Source organism: Trifolium pratense, linkage group LG7 (genome assembly GCF_020283565.1).
Source record: "Trifolium pratense cultivar HEN17-A07 linkage group LG7, ARS_RC_1.1, whole genome shotgun sequence".
NCBI lineage: Eukaryota > Viridiplantae > Streptophyta > Magnoliopsida > Fabales > Fabaceae > Trifolium > Trifolium pratense.
This window is the reverse complement of record NC_060065.1, coordinates 53791816-53806578: the sequence shown is the minus strand read 5'-3', so window position 1 is coordinate 53806578 and position 14763 is coordinate 53791816. Positions and strand designations below refer to the sequence as shown.

The 14763-nt window shown below is 32.2% G+C and overlaps 2 protein-coding genes across 2 annotated transcripts; one reads left to right on the top strand and one right to left on the bottom strand.

Annotated features, from left to right (window-relative positions):
* LOC123899962 (bromodomain-containing protein 2-like) lies at positions 1–3837 on the bottom strand. Its single transcript, XM_045951236.1, has 4 exons — positions 3401–3837; positions 2787–3294; positions 1574–1693; positions 1–703 (listed from the first exon to the last, which is right to left on the bottom strand). The coding sequence occupies exons 1-4, from the start codon at positions 3539–3541 to the stop codon at positions 588–590; spliced, it is 885 nt and encodes a 294-aa protein (XP_045807192.1). The 5' UTR covers positions 3542–3837; the 3' UTR covers positions 1–587.
* A 4424-nt stretch (positions 3838–8261) lies between these two features.
* Positions 8262–13555, top strand: LOC123898632 (myosin-14-like). Its single transcript, XM_045949643.1, has 15 exons — positions 8262–8432; positions 8626–8713; positions 8794–8840; positions 8958–9047; positions 9139–9192; positions 9333–9410; positions 9491–9559; positions 9653–9811; positions 9896–10022; positions 10479–10516; positions 11518–11607; positions 11695–11799; positions 12497–12646; positions 12864–12973; positions 13085–13555. Exons 1-15 carry the CDS (start codon positions 8397–8399, stop codon positions 13158–13160), a joined length of 1317 nt encoding a protein of 438 aa, XP_045805599.1. The 5' UTR covers positions 8262–8396; the 3' UTR covers positions 13161–13555.
* The last annotated feature ends 1208 nt before the right edge of the window (positions 13556–14763 follow it).

The following is a 14763-nucleotide window of genomic DNA, read 5'->3' as shown; positions in this document are numbered from 1 at the left end:
TAACACACAACAATTATTTCATTGCTCAAGCTAAATCATTACAAAGGATTTTAAAATACATCCTCTAAAGTCATTCAATACTTTAGTACTAGTATACTTAATTTGCTTAGCAATTAATACAAGAAACTACTAGATTTCATACCTTATTTTATTTCTGTGCATCCTTGTCACAACTCAATACATGAGTACGTGCTACGCAAACTTTTTTATATATAAAATATATTCATAAAAAAAACACAACTTAATGAAGAAGCAAATTACAAAACAAGATACATATTTGTCACACTGATTGTGACTTAAAAAAGATTCCCTATGCATATTCATGGATCTAATCTGTTAGCTAGGGAGTTCCTTTTTATGGTTTATTAGTCATTTTTTTCCTTATTTGTTTATTTCATCAGTTTGGTAAAAAGTTTAACCAAAACAAAGTTATTATTATCATCATCATCATCATTATCATTACTGTTATAATAATGAAATGATGATTATGATTATTAATCATGTCACATACTCACATGTGTGTGTGTGTGTGTGTAAGTGTGTTAAAGGACAAGTTGCAAATGCATGTGGATCTGCAGTAATTGAATTCAATATGTCCATTCATTTGGCAGAATCATATCATTCTGAACATCATTTGGCGATTTTGTTGACTGTTGATTCTCATCAACTGAATACATGCTTTCCCTATTGCTCAAAACAAGATCTGCAAGTTGTTGTAATACCAATATTTTAGTGCAAATTGATGAATATTCACAAATAGTAGTATATAGTAGTAATAATAAAATAAAATATTGCTAGTTGATATAGAGTATTTGGACTGTTGGAAAAAATGACACTAGTTTATCTCCATGAACTTAATTAAGTTGATATAGACATTGTATTATAGATGCTTTTTCTTGAAATTTTCAGCCATTAAACTATTTGACAAAAAAAAAAAACATTTTCTAAGACCAAAATTAGTATAGAGAGATTAATTAGTACTAACTAGAATTAATATTAGGTCTAGCTTCCATGTTGATGGTGATTTTCCTATTCACACTATTAAAATATTGTTGGTCGTTCGACCAAGATTTGACCGTTTAAATTTAAACTTGGTATTATGAAATATGTCGTTTGATCAAATATCGAACGAATCGAGGTCCCACAGAGGAATCCAAATTCTTAATATTTGTATTAATATGCATGATGTATGCCAAAAAAATTTATGAAAATAAAGAACGAGATTATGTGTGTATGTGGCATAATACAATCAACATATATAATAAAAGAATAAGTCTAACATCTGATTAAGACTCTCCTTTTTTAAAACTCACATCTGATTAAGACTTAAGTATAAGCAATTAAATGAATAATTTGATCATAGGAAATAAACTATTTTTAGGATGAGAAATTTAATTCATTATATTCAAAGAACTTTTTAAATTACTAAACAATCTAAAGCAGCTACTTACTCCTATTAATCATATGGATATATGGAGTAGTAAGTAAATGGCATGGCATGGCTATGGCATGAGGAGTAGTAGCAATAAATCAAAGTTGTTGGTTGATAGTAATAGAAAATTAAGAATAGTACCTCTAAGTGGAGGGAAGTCAACAACTTTGGGTCCTCTAGACATTGCAGCTGTTTTGTCAAAGTGTAGTTGCAAAGCCTGCACAACTCTGGCTGGTATAAGGACAGTGGAGCAACCTTTTCCTAACCATATAACGTGCATAAAACAAATCAATTTTGGTGTAAGATGTGTAACAAATTTCATACAATTGTTTGGAGAAAGTAAAGTATATTATTTAAGCGTTCCCATGAGTTAAATTCAGTTGAAAGAAACATTGTATTTTATATGTAGAAGTCGAGTTCGAATTTCAGACACTTCACTTATTCATTTGAAAAGTAAAATTCTAGCCACTAGACTATCTAAATAAAAATATAATTAAGGATTTGCTCAACATTAAAGAATCTTCAATTTTGCTCACCAAACTCTCTAACTACTTAATTTAAAATAATAATAATAATAATAATAATAATAATATCTGTTAATTGGTGTGGAAAATAAAACAGGTAAGGATCAAATCATGAACTCAAACATGTGCAGCATGTAGTAGATTAGAGGGGGCAAAATCAAGTTCAACTCCATAAAGAATATTTGGTCACCACTAGCTATTAGATCACATGCAAACCAGTTTCAAATTTCAAAGGCTAGCTAGCTAGGCTAAACATGGATGATTTAGTAGATATATGAAGCATAATGTAAGCTTATTTATAGTAAATTAGTAATACTTAAATCTATTCAACTGAAAAATAAAAAATAAATTATGTATTTTTATTTTATTCCATTTCCATACTACTTATTTTTAGACAAATGTTATCTTGTAGTTTTATTTAGTTCTTATTATATTTTTTTTAGTCTAAACAAAATTTATTTATATTAAAATTGATCATCGTAATATATAGAATATTTAAATTTAATCCCTTAAAATAAAGACAAAATTAAGTAGTTAGAGAGTTAGAGATATTGAGTTCAAGTAGTTAATAAATTCTTCTTGATCGAACTGTTCAGGAGAACTTGAATTTAATAGTAATTTTTTATCGGAACTTTAGTTACTTCGCAGCTTGATAAATTTTTTTAGTGTTGAGTTGAGACAAATTAAAGAAATCTATCCTAGACAGGAAAAAGCAAGTTGAGCTAGAAACAGAGTAAGGAGTGGGAAAGTAGACATTCCATTTGATTCATATCAACCAACCATTACCAACCAACTACTCAAAAACAAAACATGAAGAGATAATTCATTACCTTGCTTCTTTTTTGTTAATTCTGATGGAGCAACTACGGTTCCACCACGAGGTAAGAAAACACCTGTCCCATTTCTTGAACCAGAACCACCAATAAAAACCGCCCTCATACATCCACCACCACCACCACCACCGATCTGCAATGGAGTTGGCCTTGGTAGACGAGGAAGAACCCTGTTCCTTCCATTACCTTTCTTCTTATCAATCTCTTGTTTCTCTTCATTTTGCTTTGGAGACAGAGCATGTTGTTGATGTTGTTTCTTGATGTCATTAATGTAATGTTGTTTTACTTCAATGGCTTTAATTTGTTCTTGAATCAATGCTTTGTGTGAATAAAGTACTCCATGATCAATATTGTGTTTGGAAATTGCTCTTTCTTCATAGGTTGTTGTTTTCCAACATGGTGTAGCTGGTGGTGATGGTTCTTGAGATGACCCTTCTGAGCTACCTTGGTTACAACTCACCGGTGACCAGAGAGTTGAATCAGGTGAACTCGTTAACTCCCATGGCTGCATAAAAACAAAAAATAGAGCATAGCTCATTAATTACTACTCTGATCTCAATGTCAGAACCGACTCTCGAATCAGACAGCAAAAAAATTAAATTATATAGTACCTCCGGATTAGTTGAGAAATGGAATGAGTTGTGATCATCGTCTTCTTGAAGCATGAAACGAGACATTTGATGTGTTAACTCGGAGATAAAATCATCGTCGGAATGGAGTGATGATGAATTTTTATAATTATCATCAGCCATGATAAAAGGAAAAGAAATTATTCCTACCAAAACAATAAAAAGGAGAGAAATTATAGCGTTTTAAGTATGGTAGAACAAAAGAACCTACTATTATAATAAACAATGAATGAATTTGATTAGAGAAACATGGTGAGTATGGGGCATACAATATGTAAGTATGTAAAAGTTTGTACTAAAAGTTGGGTTTGTTAAAAGCAATTCCTTTATGAAGAAAGAAAGAAAAAACACACGCTAACAAGAGGTAGAAGCTAAAGCTTTAAATGGAAATAAGAATAATTAATTTCTTAGGGAAATTAAGGAAGAAAAAAAAAATGAGAGAGTGATGTATTTATGAAGATAGAAGTGGGTCCTAATGAAGAGAGTATTTTTATGCTGAGAGTTCGGTTTAGTAGTTGGACTAGACGAAATACATAGATACATATAACAAGTACAACTCACCTGCCATTTGTTGGACTTGGTACAGCTTGCACCCCCCTAAACATGCAAACAACTTAACAGTAGGTCATGACTCTTTCACATTATTTTATTGTGTTAGTGTTGTTTTCGATGTTGAAAAATAATTTTCTAAAAAATAGAACTGAAGATTTTATTGGTTGAGTCGTGTACTAGGTTGTTTTCTAAGACGTTTCACGGTACTGTTCAAATTGTGCAAAGCAGACAATCAAATCGTATCGTGTCCAGGATAAAACAGCCTTGGTCAACACAGAACCGATCAATTACTGCATTGTAATGATCGGAGAAGGAACATCTTCTTGAATGATTCTGCAAAACCACTTGAAAATTGATTCAACAATATCAATTTTACTGATGCAACAATATCAGTACTCCTACAACAATACCAATTCACAAAACCAATGAAACACAAACAATCGTCTTTTGACAAAGAATGAAAGACGAGAGCAATATTTGGAGTATATATGAATTGTTTTTGTGCTATATGAATTGCATTTGCTTTTGAAATGATGAATTATATATTCCTTTTCACAAGAGAAAGAATGAAGTAAGTATTTAGAAAATTGAATTGAAAGGCTCCAAAAATAACGTAAGGGACATATTCATTGTGAGGATTAACATAGGACAACCAAATAATAACGTATATGGGACAATGAAATTATGTGTGGATTAATGGATTAATGGATTAATTGAAGGATAAGAATCCGTTTTTCTTTCAAACGGGAAGAAATCAAAATGTGAGTCAGCAATAAGTGGCTTTTTTTTTGCTTATAAAAAAAAATGGTTTTTTTTTGTTACAATAGAGAAAACAAAAGAAAGAAAAACAAAACATCAGTAAAACTATTCTCGGATAAAACCCACGCCCCACGCGTCAGCTAGGAGCGGCAGAGAAAGCTCATTAGGGGTAGAGATTGCCACTAGGGGTGAGGTAGATAGGGCACCCATCTTGACCAATACATCCACACACACATTACTTTCTCAGAACGTGTGATCAATCACAACCTCTCAATCTCTAGCAATAAGTGGCTCCTTTGATCGACCATCTTAATTAACTAAAAAATAGTTATAATTTTGTGATTAAAAAAATATTAGTCACTTTGGGATATATATATATATATATATATATATATATATATATATATATATATATATATATATACTACTAAAGAGAGTGTTCTTAGCAATGTGGAGTTTTTTCCCACTTTTTTCAATCTACCCTCCTTAGTTTCAAGTCCTACAAGACCAATGTATTCTTCTCGTTATTTTTTCAATCACAATGGTGCACCCTCCACACATTAAATGAACTCAACTAAGTTCATTTTCCAACGGTTAGTTTATGCAATTCATTTCGTGGGTGCATGTGGTGTGATTTTTTAATTTTTTTTATGGACTGCGGTGTGAATTATATTGGGAAATGGATCCACAGTATAGCTTATTGTCTATGTCTATGTTCAATTTTTAATTTATACGTAGTTTATAAATTTGTACTATGATAAAAGAATACCTAAAAGGCTTTATGTGGCTTAAGTTTAACATAATTTAACTCAATAGACTTTTCAAAATATTTTATCCTTGTCTAATTAAAACAATGCCTATTGTCAAAGGCGGATTCTAGGGTGGGAGAACTTAATAGGTTTCTCACCAATGCACCCAGTGGCGACTCCAGGAATAATATTAAGTCTGGGCACAATTTTAACCACAAATGTACGAATGTTTATTGGTTTAAAGTTTTCCGATCGGAATTCAACCGGATCTGACCGTTTCTAACTAATAAAATATATATTATTTATATACTGAAATTATAATAAAAATAATTAATTTTAAGGAATTAATCTAAATATTTGATAGTCATAAACAAATAAAGAAAATAAAAACAAAAAAGGAAAGAAAATAAATGAGTGAGGTGGGAGTTGAACACAAGTCCCCCATGTGAGAATCAAATCACAGTGCCACTGGGCCAGGTTACGCGTTCTGTTTAAAATCATGCTTCCTTAATATATATAGGCTTTTATTAAAATAACCTTAAAAACTACTGTTCATCATCTTCAACCTCTAGACCAAAATAAAAAAACGATATTTTTCATTCTTGCACCAAACTGGACAAGTAAATATACCATTTTGCTCAGAATTTCATGAGGATTATGAATATGCACTTAAATTTTATTAATTTTTACTCAAACATTCGAATTTTCAGATTAAAGTAAGAACCCTAAAAAAAAAATTATATAATTGGGAGCCCAGGCACGTGCTGGGCATGCCTGGCGGCATAATCGCCCCTGAATGCACCATATCTTTTATCCATTGGATGAAATGGATTGAATGAGATGTATGATATTATGGTGTAGTATCAGTATTATATAATTTTTTTTTTCACTCTATTTTGTATCAGTAATATTGGTGGATTATCGCAACCAAATTTTATGTCCAAATTTTTCGGGTTCAAATTTAATTAAGATGTTTGTTATCTTTAAAACATCAAATTAAGATTTTGCCTCAACAGGGAGATGCTGAGTAGACTTTTTTGTTGACGTGAATATTTTAATTAACATTTTCATTTAACTTTTCACATTAAAATTAATTTTTTATTTCTCGTAAAAACAAAATTAATAAAAGAAATAGAAGTTAAATGAATGGAGGAATGGAAAACCCATACAATGTTATCCATTTTCGCTATATTTCTTCTTCATTTATCCTCTCCCTCGGTGCCTCCATAATTGTCCTCCTCGTGGTACCTGAATATCATTTTCTACCTATGGAACTGAAGAAGTTTGATTTAGTATTTTCAGAGTTTTATTTTTTTTATGTGTTTTGGATCGAAGTAATTTTGTAGGAGGAAAATGTTTTTTGGAATTTGAATTGTGAAATTTGTTGCGGTGTTATGTAGCAGGAACTTGAAGAAGATGAAGAAAACAAACCCTTTTAATTTTTCCCTTTCAATTTTATTAACAATTTAAATTCTAATATTTAACTAATTTTGTTTTTATGAAAAATAAAAAATTAATTTCAATGTGAAAAATTAAATGGAAATGTTAATTAAAATATCCACGTCACCATAAAAAGTCTAGTCAGCATCTGCCAAATCATCATAAATTTGACATGTCAACAAAAAATTTAATTTAGGGACCTTTTTAAAAGTTTTGAGAATTTGCAGAATTAAAATCAAACTTTTATTTTTTGCAGGGCTAAAATCAAAACAAGGCATAATTGCAGTGACCATTTTCATATTTAAGCCTATGTTTAATTAATACCCCACATTTAATTTTTTTCAAGTAAGATGATAGGAATAAAAAATGATAAGCTATAACCTATAAACTCATGAAGGCTCTGTTTGATAGCTTATAGCTTCTGGTCAATAATAGCCGCCACCTCCACCTTAACCTAGTTTTTTTTTCTTGATCTACCAAGGAGGGGTGATTTTAGGGTCAATTTTTGACCCAAAATCATCCCTCATAATTGTTTTTCCTTTTCTTTTTATTTAAATAAGTGATCTTCACATTGATCAAGTTTTTCTTTTGTGTTTTCTTTTTTGTGATTTCACCGTCTGAGTGCGGCGTTGTGTTGTTCGTCGTCTTGTGCGACGTTTTTGTTGTCCCGTATTGTTGCGGTGTTCATTTGATTTCTATTGAAAAGATCGGCTTCAGTCAATTACAGATTCAACCAATGATTTGGGTTTCAACGCTGCAGATCCGGAGGCATGGATACTTCGGTGACTTTAACTTTATCATATTATTTGTTGTAGGCATTTTGCCGTTGTATGCTATTAACTCGGATGCTGTGAGTTTTGTTCGCAGATTCATCCTTTATGTTTTTAGCGATGTTGATTTCGTGGTTGTATTTGATGTAATCTATCAATTTGAATGAATGAATATCATTTTGTTATTGTCAAAAAAAAAAAAAACCTATAAACTCATAAGCTATTTGAAAAATAATAAACTAATAAAATAAACTATAATTGTTCAAAAAAAAAAAAACTATAAGCTATATCTTAAAAATTGTTATCAACTAGAGAAACACAAAGAGAAACGAGTTGAGATCCTCTCCATTTCTTATGTTTTCCATTTCTTTTATTACCAAAGTTTTTAAATATTTTGGGGTGTATAAATAATATTTGGACCCACTTGATGTCACATTTTTGCATTTATATTCCCAAAACTATATAATAATAGAGAAAATGGAAAGAATTGGAAATAAAGAGATCCTAACTCCAAATAAACCATCTTAAAAATTTATGTCTAGTGTAATGAGTCCATAAAGTTGATTAAAAAATAAAATAAAATTTATCAAACTAAAATCAAACTAAAAATATGAGGTAAATTAAGGTGCCTTTAGAAAGGTGAAAAACCCAAAGGGGCGGGCGGTCGAAGCAAATTTGCAGACGAACATCACCGTCCCGTCGGTAAAAATGGAAGCTCGTCATGCATCTCTAGGTCGACGAACGGTACAATTCTCCTTCTTCATCACGCGCCACGTTCATGCATTACCATTGCCACAAACCAAATTTTATTGCACAAACCAATTCATATCAATCACTTCATCTTCAATTTTTTTTTCCTCAATTTATCTACATTTTATTCATCTCTTTCCCTAACCATTTGATTTCAATTCAATTGCATGATCAAATTCATTCATAGCTTGAAGAAATTCGTCAAAAGAGAGCTGCGGAAAGATTGGTTAAAGCCTCTTCTGGACCAGATCTCAGCCAGGTTCCGACCATCCCCGGTCAGTATTATCTTATCGCCGAATAGAAAAACCCTAATTCAATTTTTCTGTTTCTTCAATAAAAATCTTTTTTTTTTCAGAGATGGCTGGGATGAACAAATCTGATAGCGGAAATAGACTCTCTGAGGTAACAACTATTCTCATTTTTTTTATTGTTGATTGAAGTCTGTGTTGAATGGTTTTGATTCGAGAGACGCGGTTTTTTGGAAATTTGAACTCGATTATGTGTATATTGTTAATACAGACAGATGTTAGTTCTCTATTATCTCAAATAAAAGAACTTCAAAAGAAGAACAATGAGTTGGATGAAGAAAATAAGAAAACAAGTTTAAAGGTGAAGATTCAGATTGTTATTTATTCAGTTGTATTTATAGGTTTACAAAAACAAATGCTTAGGCTGATTTTTAGTTTGTCTATTGTCGCAGCTTCAAACGATGGAAATCGATAATGGTGCAATGCACAAGAAATTGAGTGAACTGGTAAACAAAAAGTGTTGAAAGTGAATTTTGTTTTTCTAGTTTTAAGTTACAAATTTGATACAATGTAGTTAGTAATTATGGAGATTGTAATGGTTTAAAGTTTAAACACTTAGTTATAAAGGACAATTTGATTTGCGTAGGAGCAAAATACGGTGCCATCTCTCAGAAAAGCTCTCAGGGATGTTGCAATGGAGAAAGATGCTGCAGTTGTTGCACGAGTAATTATACGCTAAATTTTATCCCTGTCTCAATTTTTTAAACTTTGGCAATACATACTTTAACTTACGTATTGGTGCAGGAGGACCTTTTAGCGCAGCTTCGTACCCTGAAGAAACGTCTTAAGGAAGCAGAAGAGGAGCAGTATCGCGTATGGGAACTTTTAGTTTATTATTTTACTAAAAAACTATAAGATTAAAGACCATGTTTTATTCTTAAAATCTTGTTGGTTATCTTGCTCTAGGCGGAGGAGGATGCAGCAGCATTGAGAGCAGAATTGAACTCAATTCAGCAACAGTCAATGACTAACACAGTTAGTACAATTCCATCTCTTGGTGGTCCACCAGACCACCATCTTCAAATATTAGAAAAGGAGTTAGCTGGTTTAAAGTTGGAACTACAGGTGAGTTATGACTGTGTTACTGACACTTTGCCCATTTTATTTATTCTTTTCTGTTTTTTGTCTAATGGTGATTTAAATCTACAGCGCGAGTCACTGATGAGGCACCAGGGGCAACAACAATTAGCAAACGAGCAAAGCCGCATTGCATCACTGATGTCTGAAAAGCAAGAGTTGGAAGAAAAACTAAACTCCATGTCAAGAGAGGCTGCAGGTTCTGCTCATAAAACTTACGGATACTCTATATTAAATTTCTAATGGCTTATTGAAACAAGGCATGCTAGCATTCAGTTAAGTAAGTAGTGGTTTTTCTTGGATGCTTTATGTCATCCTTCGATCTTAAATGATATGGCCATAAAATCAAGTTCTTTATTGGTGGAAGCATTCTTCTTTTTAAACTAGTAAATGTTTATTACTACCACCATGTGCTCCTCAAGAAATACTAGGAGTGGTCTCTGGTAACTGCTCTCTGACTTCAAGTAATGTAGTTTCGCATCTACCTATAGATTTGTGCCATGGAATCTTTACGATAGTAGGGTCCCTATTCTTTAGCAAGGATGTCTATGAAATTAGTATTTGGTTCTATTTCACATTGCATTTGACTCAATTTTCCTTCTTGTTGTATTGGTGCACTATAAAATGGAATTGACCCTGGATTTTGCTCATGCAGAAGTCTCAGATAAAGCAACTCACAAGGCATTCACTTTGGTGAGGAAACCTTCTTTGATTTAGTGAATTTTCAATATTTGGCATCTGTTAGCTGATCAATTATGCCAAGAAATTTACATTACTGTTTCGTTTAAATCACTGGTGAGGTATTAGCAAATCAACCCCTCTGAGTGAAGATTTTACATTACTCTTGAATGTGAAGATTTTTCTTAATCTACTTTCCTTTTCAATGTGCCATGTGGCTTATTGTACATCAAACATCTCACCTTTTATTATTTTTATATTTTGCTATCCTCTTAAGTACTAATTACTTAAATGATCAATCACGTAACTTTTTGGTGGTCAATATCAATTTTCAATAACCATACATTTGTAGTTCGTAATTAAATTTTGACAGACCATATTAATTCAATAAACATAAATTATAGTATGTCTTGATTCAATTTATTTATTTTCATAGTTTCTTAGCAATTTAAAAAGTTTCATTTTTACAGTTTATACAAATATCCTTTATAATTTTAGATTTACCTCTTAAATATTTTTTATGTTTATTTTGAAAATTTTAAAAATACCGTGCAATAATCAAGATGCTTTTTAGTTATGGTATTTGGGTTTACTGTGATCTAGTTATAGGTTATAACTTGTTTAAGATTTTAAGTAGGTGGAAAATAACACTTAGGAGAGTCAAATTGAAGTTAGCTTAGAAGAATGAATTCTACTGGTTGTATGGTTGAGGGGGAGATCTCTTTCAATCTTCTTTAAGGATGTAGTGGTAGTCACCAAACTTTTTTGGACTAGATTACACACGAGTTGCACATTCTTTTACAGCCGTTCCATGTTTTTTTATATATCAAGCAAGTGTGAATTATTTTTGTTCATATTTCACTCTCTTTAAGTACTACCACTTCAAGCATAACCATAGTCTTGTTATCTATCACGGGTGTTTTGGCAGCTGATGATGAATGACCTATTGTTACCCCCAACTCCATTTCCAGTCTAATACGTTTTTGTTTAATGGTCAACCTTTTGCCGAATTTCAGGAAGACAAACAGAAACTTGATAAGCAGTTGCATGATATGGCGTTAGCCGTAGAGAGGTTGGAAAACAGTAGGCAGAAACTTCTAATGGAGGTAAATTCTTCATATCTGAATTTAACTTTGTACTTTTCTGTGTATATTCCATCTGATAGAGTGGTTGGTTTGTCATCTTGTTGAAAGATTGATTCGCAATCTACAGAAATAGAGAGGCTTTTTGAGGAAAATTCTAATCTCTCAAATTCATATCAAGAGGCAACTGGAGCAGCAACGAGATGGGAAAACCAGGTAACAATTAATATCAGGAGTCTGACTCAATGTGATATCAGGTCTCATCTATGCAACCATGGTTTAATATTTTATTTGACTTGTTTTCTTAATAGGGAAATTCTTGCCTATTTATTTAATAGAAAAATACTGGTTCCGATCATTTTTCTTTCGGGGTCAAGGCTGAAGAGTCTCTACATCTTTTGACTAATGAACATCAGTGAACAAATTCCAACTAAGAATTTAGTGATGTTGTTGATTTATTTGAGAATTTTTGTTCAAAGGCTCTTAAATAAATGAAATCTAGGTTCATTAATGTTGTTCTAAATAATGTGTTTTGCCACAGACGAATATCCTTGTGTGTTTTGCAAAATCTTGCCTCACTTGACAAATTAGTAATACACTGGTGGATATGACACCCACTTTTTGGTTTTATTAGTGCCGGTCATATATTATGTTATTATGGCTTGCTGGTGAAGCAATTTTATGTAGAGTCTTATACTGAGAGGTGATTTTCTCTTGCATGTATATTTTTTCCTGCATTCTATTTTGGCTAAGACTGATATGATCGTTAGATATATTTTAGTGTTGACAATTTTTATCTATTTATGCTGTCTTGAAATATTTCTTTAGGGTGTATGCATTATGCCAAATGTGATTGTTCCAGACTGAAGAATTTTGTTTCTTACTATTGCTGTGTTGACTGGTGATTCTGCAGGTGATGGAGTGTCTTAAGCAAAACGAAGAGCTGCGTGGGCTCCTAGAAAAATTGCGAGTGGAACAGGCTAATGGCTTACCAGACTCCTCTAAGAATGGGGTACATGAGGTTGGTTCCTCGACATCTACAGGAGAGGTGGCATCTCTGAAGGTTATTATACTTACCCTACTCATAACTTGTTGTCCCCTTCTTGTCTTCTTGGGTCAAAAGTTTATTCTAAATATAACTGTCAAACTGTAATTTTTTTATTTGTCTTATGAGAAACTTCAGGGAATTTTGTTTCATTGAGGTCCCTCTGTTCTCAAAACTTTGATATCTTATCATCTGTTTCGTTCCTTATTTCTACACCTGTTTGATTGCTTGACAGGGCCAACTTGTGAAGGAACTGGGCAGAGCAGAGGCACTATCAGCAGAAGTCATGCAGCTCTCTGCACAACTTGAACAAGTCAAACAAGCATATGATGGTCTTGCTCGCTTGTAAGTCCACTCTCTATTTTTTCACTGTATTAAGCACATCATTGATTCATTCTGGCGTTAAGTTTCTTGTATCGGATGCTCCTTTGTTAATGCAAATCCATGATATTGCAGTTATAGGCCAGTGTTGCGCAACATCGAAAGCGGTCTCATAAAGATGAAGCAAGACAGCTCATTGGCTGTACAATGACGGCAATGAGCAGTTTCATGAATGATACTCTGGTTGTGATTGTGAAGTCCTTCATTGATGACATGAATTGCAACTGTAAATGGTTTTTTTGTACTATCCTTCATATCAGTTTGATACAAACGAAGCAGGATGGTTTAGTAAACTGGTGGTGGTGGAAATCACAGTTCTGTTGGACTCGCAGCATTAGAAACCCTGTTATACAGTGACATGAATTTGTATAATGTATCATTCTTTATACCATATTTAATATGTAAAAGACAAGCTATCAGATCAGGGTATATTTCAGTGATAGTTTTGTATAAACCACACTTAGATTGAAAGAGTTGTATCCTAGGGTGCATAACAAAGTTGTTTTCTGAATTTCTGTTGTTTGATTTTTGAGGAATTACCTTCTAGTTTAATATCAGAAAATGCTTTAATGAAAAGAAGAAAACAAAATGACATCGATGTTACTTCTTTCCTTGTTATCATCATCTTGGAGTATAATAGAGAAATTATGTAAAGTGAAGCTTTTGTTGTGTGTCATCATGGGTTGTCTAGTCACTTTACACTATTAACTTGAATTATATGAAACAACTTTTAGAGAATAAAAGGTTTATGGTAAGATAAATCAAATTCACTGACATAACATATTAAAATACTCCATAAAACAAATAATAAATTCAAATTAAAAATATAAAAAATTAAAACCAATACATAATAATAAAACTCTAAATAAACAAGAAATTAACCCTACTTAAATCTTCACTTAAGTCCTACCAAATACCAATACGTAATAAAACTCTAAATTAAAAAAAGAAAATACTACTTAAAACTTAGAGAACCTAATTAACATTCAAATTCCAACACTTAAATTTTCACTCCAAACACCACCAAAACAATATCTTCACTCCAAGGCTTTGAGCATGAAAATTCATATAAAAGTTGCCAAAACAGCCACCAAGAGCATTCCAGCAACACATGGACGTTTGGTGAAGAAATTTCTGAACTTAACCATCATATTTGGTATTGATATAGGGAATAAAACGATGATAATCGCTAAAAGCCACGCAAATAAAGCAACAAAGGAATAATCGGTAGAAAACTTGAACATGATGATAAGTGAAGCACCAGCATACAATGCCATAAAAACAAAGATTTGAAACTTAGTTTTGAACAATAAAGAAGAATAACCAAGAAGCCCGAAAACCATGAACTGAATATAAAAACAATGCACAAGTAAGTTCAAAAAAGAGTCTATATAGAACCAAAAACTACAAGATGGAAGAAGTTAGCCATAGCAATTTGGGTTAGGAATTTCAAGGCTTCTCTTTTTTCAACCGTTTTTGGTTCACGAGGTTGAGCTCGAATTCTTGGTTGTGGTGGTTGATGAGGAATTGACATGCACATGGTGTTGGTGATGGAAGTTTCTTGGTTGAAGGGGGGAATGAGATTGAGATTTTGTAGGGTTTGAGAAGAAAATGGATATATGAGTAATGTGAGTCTCGGCTTGTAAGTTATCTTTTATAGCAAAAAAAAGTGCAATTTATTCTCCAAGTAGTTTTCAAAAAAATTTATTCTTGTAAATCTTGGTTTTGTATTTTAGTTTCTTGCGCACTCTTGG